At 39.1% G+C, this 13,069-nt stretch overlaps 1 protein-coding gene across 4 annotated transcripts in view; it reads right to left on the bottom strand.

Moving 5' to 3' along the window:
* The window catches only part of FEZ2 (fasciculation and elongation protein zeta 2), a 64,378-nt gene that overhangs the window by 18,541 nt on the left and 32,768 nt on the right, over positions 1-13,069 (bottom strand). Inside the window, exons 6-7 of one of the 4 annotated variants that reach the window (XM_049870353.1) lie at positions 2,310-2,390; positions 26-1,557 (exon numbers count right to left, since the gene is read on the bottom strand). The exons of 1 other annotated variant lie outside the window; for it this stretch is intronic. In XM_049870353.1, the coding sequence (XP_049726310.1) occupies positions 1,462-1,557; positions 2,310-2,390 (177 nt within the window). In that variant the 3' untranslated portion in view covers positions 26-1,461. Of the gene's footprint in view, positions 1-25; positions 1,558-2,309; positions 2,391-13,069 lie in introns of those variants that run through there. 2 more of the 4 variants (XM_049870355.1, XM_049870352.1) reach the window with 2 other exon arrangements.

The following is a 13,069-nucleotide window of genomic DNA, read 5'->3' as shown; positions in this document are numbered from 1 at the left end:
AGCAAAGAAAAAACAGCAATGCATCACTTAAATTTGAATTACTTTATCTGAAAAAACTTGCTATAGCTACTAGGTCTACTTTATAACCTGATACATGAGCCACTTCCATAATGAAAACACAAGTATGTATAAGAATAAAGGTATCTTACTATCTCAGCTGGAGCTCATTTTTCTTTTTTAACCACATCTATCTGTTCACACAAACCCATCGTCAACACAAATAGCCACTTGCTCCTTTATGCTTCACTGTTGGAAATTCCACAGGACTAGGGCTGAGGATGATCTGCTCAATCTGTTCATTCTTAAAGTGAAGCCATATCTAACAGTCTACTTATGTATTTTTCAATCCCTTTTTAGCAGCTATTAAAACTAAAAACATAGTTGAAACAGCTCTGCAAGACAAAATAATTTTCCAAAGCCAAATAACTATCTTTCAGACCACTTTTACTCCGGTTGAACAAAATGGTCACATAAGTAACTGATCATTTTAAAAACACCTACCATCTTCTTCCAACAGCCAACAAAGACATGCTTTGTCTGTACATATATTTTAGAGGTGTATTATTATTTTAAATTATTACGTAAGTAGTTATAAATGCTTAAAGGTATTAAAGGAAAAGAGGAAAGGATGGCCTAAAGGAAAATGAACAGTGAAAATTCATGTTTGAAATTGAGACAAAGTACCTAGTTCATTACTTGTGAAGGCTCACATGTGTCAGAGTTATAGCCTATATTTCATAAAAGCATAATCTAAAAATTATTATCCAGATTCGCCTATATACTCACCATCCCACCAAAAAATACACATAGTTTAGTGTCGTTTGCATAGGTTCACATGGAAATCTACTGGTTTTTATTTATAATCTTTCCAATCTCACACATTACTTAGTCCCACGCCCTAAATTTCACTCTATCTCTAACCCTCAGTGATTGATTTCACCCACCCATAATCAAAAAACTAGATCAAGAATGTCGCTTAACAATAACTGGATCCCTAGATCCAGAAAAGCAGTCAAATAGTTTTCAACCATCTTCTCAGTGTCGACTTCTATGAGCTGATGTTTAATTATATAACCAAATGTGTTTCTCTGTAAAGACAGACATACACCCCTTAAGGGCTTCATAACAGCACGTGTGCCAGGCAGCTCCGAGACGCACCTAGACGCCGCCTCATGGCCCACGTGCTATCTGGCTGTGCTTGCGGGCCTTCCTGCCCTGCTCCGAGATGCTGGATCAGTTTGGAAGTTATTTGCCGTACTGTGGGTTTGAGAGAGGTGAGAGGCACCAGAATCAAAACAAAGTTCAACCTTCTTTTCATGGAGGCCCTTTCTGAGCTGCACACATCAGTGTGAACTCTTTTCTTAACGGCGATTCTTTCCCTTCTTGAGTAATACAGAACTATCTTCAGTAAAACTCCACGTTCAAATGCCTTGTGCTGGTAAACTGCCTATGAGCTATACTCTACATAAAAAAAAAAAAAAAAAACTCTACATACCTTCTAATTTTCCACTTAAGAGCTAGCTTAAACAATGTTCCTTCTGGACTGAAAATTTCTAACTGTGAAAGGTAATTTTAAGCATGGTCATTAATGTAGATGTATCTCCCATGTTCATGATATTCCTTAAATTATAATGCAAAGATGTTAATAAAAAGCAAAGTGAAACACATTTCAGTGTAATTATATCCACTCACAATTTTGTATAAATAATGCCCTTGCTTTTCACTAGGTAGCTGACTATATAATGTAAAACACAAGAATTTCATTTAAAAGGAGGTAAGATACACATTTTTTTGACATCTCAACATTTTTTAAATGTACAATTCAGTGACATTAATTATATTCATCGTGTTGTTCAACCATCATTACTAAGGATATACATATTTTTGACCTAGAACTTTGGTCTAAAAGATACCAACATCTGGCTTTCTTTCTCCACACGTGAGATTTTGTTCCTTTGGCCTTCAGAATTCGAGTACCATATTCTCATTTAATTACTGTCATAATCAGATTTTCTATGCATCCAATTCATTACGTCAATGTGTTAATATCTATTTGTTTAAGCGTAAGAGTGAGAAGTAGAGCTCTCGAAAGTATATTAAGAATGCATTTAGTCTATCGTCCATTTTGAAAAATGCTTTTTCCCCGAGGGAAATTCTGTTCATTATCAAGACTATAAATACAATTAGCTTTCATTTCTTTCTTTTAAGCAATAGTCTTAGTAAATTAGTACTACTGGCAGCTTTCTGGCTCTTCACTTACACAGAGAATCAATAAACAGAGCATGAGGAAAATAAGGATAACCGAGCACCTGTTTCTCTCCACCTGAATTTCCAAAGGTGTGGCGGAGGCCATTCTGAATGACATTTGAGATCCCTTCCATGCTGAAGCGCTACAGGCAGCAGTATACGGCCAGGAGGAAAAGGACAGAGAAAGAAGTTCAGAGACTATTAGTAAGAATGTACCATGATGACTTGTGTGGCCAAGAGGCAAACAGTTAGAAAATGCCACTACTCATTCAGATAAAGCAGACAAAATCATGCATTTTTTTTTTTTTTAACGTTTTTGCTTTCATTTATTTGGAAATCAAATGCAAAAGCCACTGCTTTTATACTATTACGTTCACGAAGATTTGTCCTGACATCGCTGATAAATAAATGTGTTCCAATACCATCACTGTAAGTTGTACTTATCGACTACCTCATTATCTGACATTTGGTATTCATGACAATAATAAAAAATCTACTAAAGAACTACCTTGTGCATTAATGGTGTATGTCTGGCAGTAATGAACGTCAAGGTGTGAGGTGAGAGTAATGCTGGCTGTGATGGTTAAGGTTATGTGTTAACTTGGCTAGGCCATGATTCTCAGTGGTTTGCCAGTTATGTAATGATATAATTTGGCAGTTATGTAATGATATAGTCATCCTTCATTTTTGTGATCTGATGTGGTCATCCTCCATTTTCACATAACACCAATTTTCGCATAACAACATGGTCTTTTGAATCTAACCATGTAGATAAGTAAGGAGTGGGTGTATTGGTTTCAGGCAAAATTTATCACAGAATTTGCAAGATTACGTTGTGATACTGTTTACCTACATTTTATCAAAAGTCTGAAAATTGGATACTAACAGAATGCACATTTTCGGTCAAAGTTTGCATATTTTTATTGTAAGTTTGGAGAAAATTAACATCACATTTGGCAAACAAAAATGCTATAACTTGGGGAGCTGGTAATCTTTTCCCACTCACTCTTCAGGCCACCTGCCACTGCCCCAGTATGAAAAACACCAGCCAGAGCAGCGTATGTGCTTCCTGGAGGGCAGAGGGCAGCACATTCGCCAGAGAGGCCCCCTGAAACTTCTGCAAAGACTTCTCCACTCAGTTTCTAGGAAACAATTCTAGCTTCTTCCTCCTAACAACCTTCAACACTTCCTGCAGTCCACTGTACTGAACGGGGAATACTTCTTCTAACTACTTCTCTTGATCTGTAACCAGTCTACAGTGTCCTCAGACACAAAGAAGAGACCAGTGGCACCTCCCTGGCTGCTGAGTCAGAGGAACTAGATGGCTTCTGACAGCATGACTAATTAAGGGGAACGACATCCTGGGAAGGAACTTCATTCCTGACACACCGAATGGCTCCTTCCCCTGGAATTTTATTGGGTTTCATTGGGAGAAATTTAACTGGCAAACACACTTCAGAATCAACATAAAGAATATTTTACTAGGCCCTAAAAAAAAAAAAATTTTTTTTTTTTTTAAGGGGTAGAAGGAAACCTTGGTGGCTTAGTGGTTAAGAACTGCGGCTGCTAACCAAAAGTCTGAATTCACCAAGCGCTCCTTGGAAACCCTATGGGGCAGTTCTACTCTGTCCTTAGGGTAGCTAGGAGTCGGAATTGACTCAATGGCAATGGGTTTTTCAGTGGTGGAAAAAAAGAAACCAAGGCTATGGTCCTTGCCCTCAAGAAACATAAAGTTTAGTGCAGTGATTCTCAAAGTTAGGTCCAGGGACCCCTACAACCCTTTCAGAATATCCATGAGCTCAAAATTATTTTCTTAACAATACTGGGCCATTCTTTGCCTTTTTCACTCCAATTTTCTCAAGACTCACAGGGAAAGGCTGCAAAGGCGAACTTATGTCTGAATGCAGAAGCAGATCTGAAACTCTAGCTGCTTTTGATGAAGCCGGATACTATATTTTCATAGAAAATATGCTATTTATGTAAGCATTAGTGAGTTTATTATTGCTGTTTTTAAGTGAACCAATAAATACTCTAATTGTATCAGAAACAGAAACTGGTAATTTATCAGATTTGATTTCTAATACAGTAAATATCAACTGATATAACCCACATAAACAAAAGCACTCAGGGTTCTCGATATTTTAAGACTGTAAAGGAGTCGTGATAGCAGAGAGCTGAGAAACACCAAAAGGTTTAATCCTTGGAGGAGCTAACCATGTACCTCTGTATCAGGCACGTAACTCAACAGTTTTATTGAAAAGTTGAGTGTTAAATTTCAACAGCACGTGAGAGCTCCTACAACTACGCCTTTTTCCCTGAATCTTCGTTCTTCCCAACACAGTCCTTCCCAGATCTACATGCCAATTCTGGTTCAGTGAGAATCAAAAGCCTGCTCAAGATACCTCAACTGAATGCTCTCTGCTGTGCTGACAACACAGTTATGACCTTTGACATAGGAGGATAGTTTTAAAGGAAAAACCTATAGGTAACTATTTTTGTAGGGTTTCTCACATTATCATTATAGAATTTGTTCACAATGTATAAAGAGATGATCAAAAAAAATAACACCTTGGGCTCCAAAGTCTGCAATTAAAATTATGAGAAACTATGTTCAAATAAATAAGTCAACTCACTTTTTAAAAATTATTTCTATTAAATATGTTATGTTCCAAATGCAACAAAGAAAAATAGCTGTTTTCAGTTTCTATTACCTAAAGGCTCCATTATCTATGAGCATGTTAAAGCTAGGTATAAATTCAGAAACTCTCAAACAAAGTAAAAAGTTTTACAATCTATATACCAGAAAACTAAAGTATACTTTATATTTTAACAGTGCATGCTAACAATACTATCTTTATTCCTGCAATTGAAACCTAACTCCTATTGCTGAAAAAAAATTGATCCAAAATTTTAAATTCCTAAGATATTTATGTGATTTAGGTTTCCCTCATTAAATTTGCAGTTGTGAACATTACAAAAGCTGAGCCATTTCAATGACTGCTAAACCGACCGCTGTTGTTTCTAGGCTCCGTCAAGTTGATTTCAACACACAAAAACTCCATTTGAAAGAGCAGAACTGCCCCAGGGGGTATTATTGGTTGTAATCTTCACAGAGGCAGATTGCCAAGTCTTTCTCCCACGAAACCGTTAAGTGGGTTCACATCCCCAACCTTTTGGTTAGCAGCCTAGCGCTTAACTGTGTGCACCACCAGGGCTCCTTTGGTAACCTGACTACTTGTGAAAGATAAGTTTTCATGCAAGCAGAACTCTAGGCTCAGTGGAAATTACTGAAAATGCCATCATGTGAAGCCATGGTAACTAGCGATGCTAGTGAAAGAAGTTAAAGGAAAGGAACTTAGACTAGAACCTCCGCACTTGCACCTGGTAGTAGATGAGCCAGCAGATGTGGCCAGTAAGGCCCCCCATATCCCGACCAACAGGGAAGAACAGGTTCAGCATTTCTCAAGTTGAAAGAACTGAAGAAAAAATTCAAGCCTTGAGTTGAAATACTGAAGGATTCTATAGGCAAAATAATGAATGACACAGAATGCATAAAAAGAAGATGGAAAAAATACACCGCTACTGTACCAAGAAGAACTGGTTGACGGTCAATCATTTCAGGAAGTAGCATATGATCGAGAGTTGATGGTATTGAAGGAAGGAGTCCAGGCTGCACTGAAGATATTGGTGAAATACAAAGCCCCAGAAATTTACAGAATACCAATTAAGATGTTTCAACAAACGGATGCAGCACTGGAAGTGTTCACTCGTCTACGTCAACAAATTTGGAAGACAGCTACCTGGCCAATCGACCAGAAGAGATCCATATTTACTTTATTTAAAGAAAGGTGATCCAACAGAATGTGGAAATTATCAAACAATATCATTAATATCATATGCAAGTAAAATTTTGCTGAATATAATTCAAAAATGGTTGCAGTAGTACATCGATAGGGAACTGCCAGAAATTCAAGCCGGATTCAGAGGAGGACATGGAAAGAAGAATATCATTGCTGATGTCAGATGGATCTTGGCTGAAAGCAGAGAACACCAGAAAGATGTTTACCTGTGTTGTACTGACTATCCAAAAGCATTTGACTAGGTGGGTCATGACAAATTACGGATAACACTACGAAGAATGGGAATGCCAGAGCACTTAATTGTGCTCACGCAGAACCTGTACATAGACTAAGAGGCAGCCATTCGAACAGAACAAGGGATACTGCATGGTTTAACGTCAGGAAAGGTGTGCGTCAGGGCTATATCCTTTCACCTTACTTATTCTGTCTGTATGCTGAGCAAATAACCCAAGAAGTTGGACTACAGGAAGAAGAACATGGCATCAGGATTGCAGGAAGGCTCATTAACAACTCATGATATGCAGATGACACAACCTTGCTTGCTGAAAGCGAAGGGGACTTGAAGCACTTACTGATGAAGATCAAAGACTACAGCCTTCGATATGGATTGCACCTCAACATAAAGAAAACAAAAAATTTTCACAACTGGACCAAAGAGCAACATCATGATAAACGGAGAAAAGGTTAACTTGTCCAAGATTTCGTTTACTTGGATGCACAATCAACACCTATGGAAGCAGCTGTCTAGAAATCAAATGATGTATTGCATTGGGCAAATCTGCTGCAAAAGAACTCTTTAAGGTATTAAAAAGCAAAGATGTCACTTTGAGAACTAAGATGCACCTGGCCCAAGCCACAGTATTTTCAATCACTTCATATGCATGTGAAAGCTGGACTATGAATAAGGAAGACCAAAGAAGAACTGATGCCTTTGAATTACGGTACTGGGCCTCCAGAAGAACACACAAATATGTCTTGGAAGAAGTACAACCAGAGTGCTCCCTGGAAGCAAGGGTGGTAAGAATTCATGCCAGGTACTTTGGACATGTTATCAGGAGGGAGCAGTCCCCAGAGAAAGTGAAGTGGAAGTTCAGCCAAAGAGAGGAAGATCCTCGATAAGATGGACTGATACAGTGACTGAAACAATGGGCTTAAACATAGCAAACATTGTGAGGACAGCACAGGACCAGGCAGTGTTTTGTTCTGTTGCTAGTCAGAACCGATTCCAAGGCACTTAACAACAACAATCTTTAGGAAAACCCAGGGTCAGGCCTTTCTTCCATGCTGCCACTGGGTGGGTTCGAATCACCAACCTTAGGTTAGCAGTTGAGCGCAAATGGTTTGTGCCATCCAGGTGCAAACTACTTTAAGTCTACCACTCTCTTTTAATAAATAAGATCAGCAAAATGCTTAGAGCAGAGCCTGAAACATAATAAGGGCTCAGCAAATGTTAGCTGTCTTTATTGTGATTTCTCTCCTGAGCTTCAGACTCCTATGTTTAATGGCCTATTAGACATCTGTACCTAGATATTCTTAAAATTCATCTCATCCAAAGCAGAATTCCTCTTCCTATGCCCCCACCAAAAAACCTCCCCCCCCAAAAAATGTAATATCCTGTTCCTCCTCCTTCATTCTATACCCCTCTCATTCATTTATTCATTCTTTCAAAAAATATGTTAAGCCAGATATTGTTCCAGGTTGAGGAATTCAAAGTGAACACATCACCCAAGGCTCCCTATCCCCACGACTTTACATTCCAACGTGGGGGCGGGGGGGCAGGTTAGCAGAAAAAGTAAAGTCAGTGAAGTAGAAAATTGCAGATACTGTATGTCAGTCAATAATTGCAACAGGGCTATTCAAAACGGGATGCCTGCTTTATTCTGGAGGTAGAGAAACGTTCTCTGAGGAAGTGACATCTGAGCTGAAACATGAATTATGCACCCGTCCCAGACGGGCCACAAGGGACAATGGACAAAGGAGATCCTCTCCAAGAATAAAACCAAGAGCAGCCAAACTGGCAAGCAGTGTGCAGGGGAGTTTGTTATTCTTATCCAGCAGGATGTGAAACAGTAGCTACCAACTCTGTCCCCATTCTTCCCTCCTTCCAATAAAAAGTATTTTATTAATCACGGCGACCCTGCTCTCTTTACACCTTAGTACACTGGATTGGTTGGAATGGCTGGTTTAGCTTTTGAACCCTAAGGGGCTACACCCAGGACCAGTGGAATGGACAAACAGCCCCAAAGATACTGGGCTGGAAGCTAGAGGCAGTTAATGCGGACAAGACTTGCGCATCTCCCTTTGGGGAAAGGGTGTGTGTGTCTTGGCTGCGCTTGCCCAAGTGAGAAATCAAGCACCTGACCCTAACTCCTCGCTCCCTGGTCCCCCAACCAATCCATTCATCCTCCTTACTAGCTCTTAACTACTTCCTGTCCCTCCCTTGACTGTTTGGCTCATTTTTTGCTGACTGCAACTGCCTCCTAATCAACTCCTTATCTCTAGCTGCCTTCTTCCAATTAGTTCTCCTTGAAACCACTGAAGTTATCACCCTTCCAAAAGACAACTCTGAACATGTAACTACCTACTTAAAACCTTTTTTTTTTTCTTTTTCGTTTCCTACACCCTAAATGCCTCAGCCTGGCGTACAAGCCCATCCATTCTCTGGCCTCCACTCAGCTGCCCCTTTCTGAGTTACTTCCTCGCCTTCTGGCTTTAATCACAATGAATGGCTTGCAGTTCCCCAGATGTCACTAACTGTCACCTCCAGGTATACACACATCTACTCTCTCTGCCTCATATGCCTGTCCCCTCCTTCTTCAAATTGTCCTCAGGATTCGGCTCAGTCTTCCCACATCCCTAAACTGAACAAGGGGCAAGGGTAACATGTGCACACTCCTACCATGGAACAGGGCAGGCACAGAAAACACTCAAAATGTGACTGCTGTTTTAAAAACAGCAATTGTCACACCGTACCACGGTACCTCGACCCTGACACTGGTGACATTTTCAGCAGGATAGCCCTTTGCTGTGGGCTGTCCTGGGTGTTATAAGATGATCAGGAGCACCCCTGGCCTCAACCCACTAGGATGCCAAGCTCCATCACCCCTAGTTGTCTGACAACCAAATTCCCAGACGTTACCAAGGGCCCCCGGCAGGGAAAGGCAAAATTGGCCCATTTGAGAACACTATACTAAAGAGCACTGGACTGTTTTGTCTTCCCAATCCTCACCCCACAGGCAAGCAGCACACCCCTGGAGGCCAGAATTTACTCTGCATCCTCAACACCCTTGCCTGGCACATATCTGGGGGTCAATAAACATCTAATAGTAGTAAAAGAAAAGATAATCAAAATATTTTAAATGGGAAAGAAAAAGAAATGTTTGGTGAGATTAATTTTTTATATTCAACTTAGTCCTCAAAACCTTTAAGGACAGAAATATGTCAGATACTTGTTGTGTATGTCTCACAAAGCATAAACGGTCCTCAGTATATAGAAGGCATTTGGCTGATAGTTATTGACTTAAATCACAAAACTCTACAGCAATTTCTACCCATATTGGTGCTTTTTGCATGGAACTACCCTTACTTCCATATTTTTGCATGAAACAAAGAAACCCATTGCCTTTGAGTTGAAGTTGATTCCAACTCAAAGCAGTACTATAAGACAGAGGAGAACTGCCCCACAGGGTTTCCAAGGAGGCTGTAAATCTTTATGGAAGCAGACGGCCACATCTTTCTCCCATGGAGTGGCTGGCGGGTTCAAACTGCCAACTTTTCGGTTCACAGCCAAGCGCTTTAACCACTGTCCTACCACGACTCCTATGAAACTAAGAATCACACTTTAATCAGAAGTATTTGGAATCAGAAAAATGTATAAGCAGTCCACTTGGATAGAAAAACGCTGTTCTAGAACTCAGAGATCTGGGTTCTCTCCCAGCTTTGCCACTCACAGTGTGATAAAAGTCATACAACCTTGTCTAGGCCTGTGTCCTCACCTGTGAAGCAGACGATTAAATCATACTGTTTTTTAACAGTCTTCTCAGTTGTAACTCTATGAAATCTGTGAGCTCAACTCGACCAAGAAGATACATTATTTTTTTAAAGGCAAATCACAATCACAGAAACACACATGAATAATGCAAGACTAAAAGTTCACATAAGGCCACAATGTAAGTGCTCTAGAACGACAGACACGCACAGCCAGTGGTATATTCAGAGTTGCTTAATCCAACTGCCTCATTTTCTTTTAAGGACGCTCTTAACAGCGTGAGTACATTTTGAGGAGAGAGACCACATCTCTCCACCCCCAGCGACTTGTGTAGTGCCTGGATCATAGCATGCATTCATAAATGTCTGCCAAACCAAAGCTGTGACACTCCCAAGACCAGAGCCCAAGAATCTTAAAAGTGTGATCTTTTCACCGTATCATAGTGAGCTCTGCAAGAGAGAAAGAAAAGGAAAAAAAAAAAAAAAGAGCAAAAGGGCAAATATGAGGGTGAATAGACAAAACATGATAGCATTTAAACTGCCAGAAGAGTGAAAAACGAAGTTCTAGAAAAGTCCACTGAAGAACCAAGTTTAGGAAAAAAACATGAGATTAATAAAAGTAAAATAAAATAATCTTGTTGCCATGGTTAGCAAAAAAAAAAAAAAAAATGGAGTAACTTAAGAAATATATAAACCCTAGGATAACAAAGAGTAGCAAAGAGAAAAAGATCAATAAACTAGACAGAGAAAGGAATAGAAAGACTAAGGCAGTGAGACAAGGAGGAAATAGAAAACGAACTCTGCAGAACATATGACAGATTCTGTTTTATAACTGCCCTATAAATTCCTAAATAAATAATAATAATAATATACCCTTTTGGAAGGCAAAATGCATTTTAAAAAGAAAAACCTCAGAGACAGAATAAATTTACCTTTGTAGCAAACCACCTCACTTAGAAACACTACATTTACAACCTTGAGAGCAGATGCGGTGTTATTAGGTACTCACAGGGCTTAACTGGGCCAGCGGGAAGATTTTCTCTATGCTTAAATTTTATAAGAAGAGAGAGAATGAGGAAGGGGGGGAGGAAGGAAGAGAAGTATTTCTTTGGTAAATAGTCTTCAAGGCAAAAGCACCACAAGGCGCTGACAAAACTAAGTCTCAGGGTTATGGATACTGGATGAACTGAAGGACATTAGATAAAGATTGGTTACAGTTTAATTAAAAAACGACTGCAACACTAGCTATGTCAGAAGGCCAGGTCCTGCTCCCATGGGATCTTTGAGCTTTCATCTACCATTTCCACATTTGCAGGAAAGAATTCAAGTGCTCAAATTCAAAGTAAAGAGCTGATGAAGATTCTGCGAGTTGAAAATTATTTTCTAATCTAACCATCAGTTTACCACTGCCTTCTTAGGAAGGGAGTTAATAGTTTCGTAAAATGCCCTTCACAGAATGGAATTTTTGATATGAGCCCATTTGTAAACTGAAAAGTGATCAAGCATTTACAGTATTCACTTTATTTTTCTCCTCGCTACTGACAAATCGCCAAGGTAATGTGGCAAGGAAGGGGAAACGGGGTTTACTCAGCATTACTTAGACGGCAAATATTCACAACTGCCTCATAACCATTTCCTTCCCTAGTGTATTAAGCCTTGAAATCCGTCATTCTCTGGAAGTTTTTATCAGACAAAACCAGGAGCAACAAAGTATAAACAAGATACAGGAGATAAAAAATACATAAAAATCTGAAAGAGGACAATGAAATGAGCCAAGATCCCGAAGCCCATACACAACATGCCGCCAACAGTTTCCTCAGAAGAGGAAAACTCAGGGTCCAGGGCCCCTTGCACGCACCCTCACGCCGATGCTCGCTGCTCTGTGAACAAAGGCCTCTGTTGAGCTTCAGTACACCCATTTAGGAAATGGCAGTAATAATAACCTAAAGGTGTTGTGAGAGTAAACAAAATAATCTACCAGAAGCACTTGATAAAATGTCTGGCACAACATAAATATTCAAAATGTTCTGGCTACATTCCTTAAAAAAAAAAGGCTAGAATAACTTTTTAAATATAGCTCCCAAAGTAACCACACCTTTCTATGTTCTCCAGAAGAGCAAAAACAGTATGTCAATATCTCCTGGTATAAAAAAATATTGGAACTGAGACATAATAAATCTCTGGTTATAACCCCTAGTTTAAAGGACTGAAGAAAGCATGAAAAAGACATTACTATCTATGTATCCACATAGAAATCAGCCAAAAAGCTTTAACAGAAAGCAAGTAACACCTTCAGGTAATTCAAAGTCTTTCTGAATAATAAAAAGAGCTAGGGGGAAAAAAAAAAAACACTAAGCAAAGTGAAAAGCAACAAGAATCAGATACAGTGTCGTAGTTTGTCAGTTCTTTCCCAGGTCCTAACACATTCTATGCCCACAGCGTATTCACCAGCACCAATGACTTCACTGGAGGCAGGTGAGGGGAGGGGGGCCGAAAACTGACTATTCCTGCCACCAAACCTTTCTCTCACTCTCATCTGGTACCAACTGGCATGAATTTCTAACTAACCAGAAAATCTTTCAAAAATCTCAGTGTCAAAGCTCCATATCACAAAAAAAAACTTTAGGAAAAGAAACTAAAAAAATGTTTTTCATCTATTTCTGATTCTTATTCTAATCTACGCTTTTACCCTGTTAATATTCTTTACACCCAAGAGTTCAAAAGAAAGTGAAATTGAAACATAACTATTGGTCTTTATAAATCACATAATTTTTCAATAGTCTGAATATGATTTTCCAATATTAATTTATAGAACAGTAATTTTAATGTTTAATAGATGAAAATCTTTTCAAAATAGTCAAAACATAAAAAACAGAATGAAACGCAATAGTCAAATTTTAAAAAAAGTAAAAAATATTCAAATAAAAATAATTGAGATAACAGATACTATTAGTTTTTTAAGTTTCAGCACTCCT

The sequence above is a fragment of the Elephas maximus genome, chromosome 26, assembly GCF_024166365.1.
Source record: "Elephas maximus indicus isolate mEleMax1 chromosome 26, mEleMax1 primary haplotype, whole genome shotgun sequence".
Taxonomy (NCBI): domain Eukaryota; kingdom Metazoa; phylum Chordata; class Mammalia; order Proboscidea; family Elephantidae; genus Elephas; species Elephas maximus.
The sequence above is the reverse complement of the archived record's forward strand: the minus strand, read 5'-3'. Positions and strand labels throughout refer to the sequence as shown.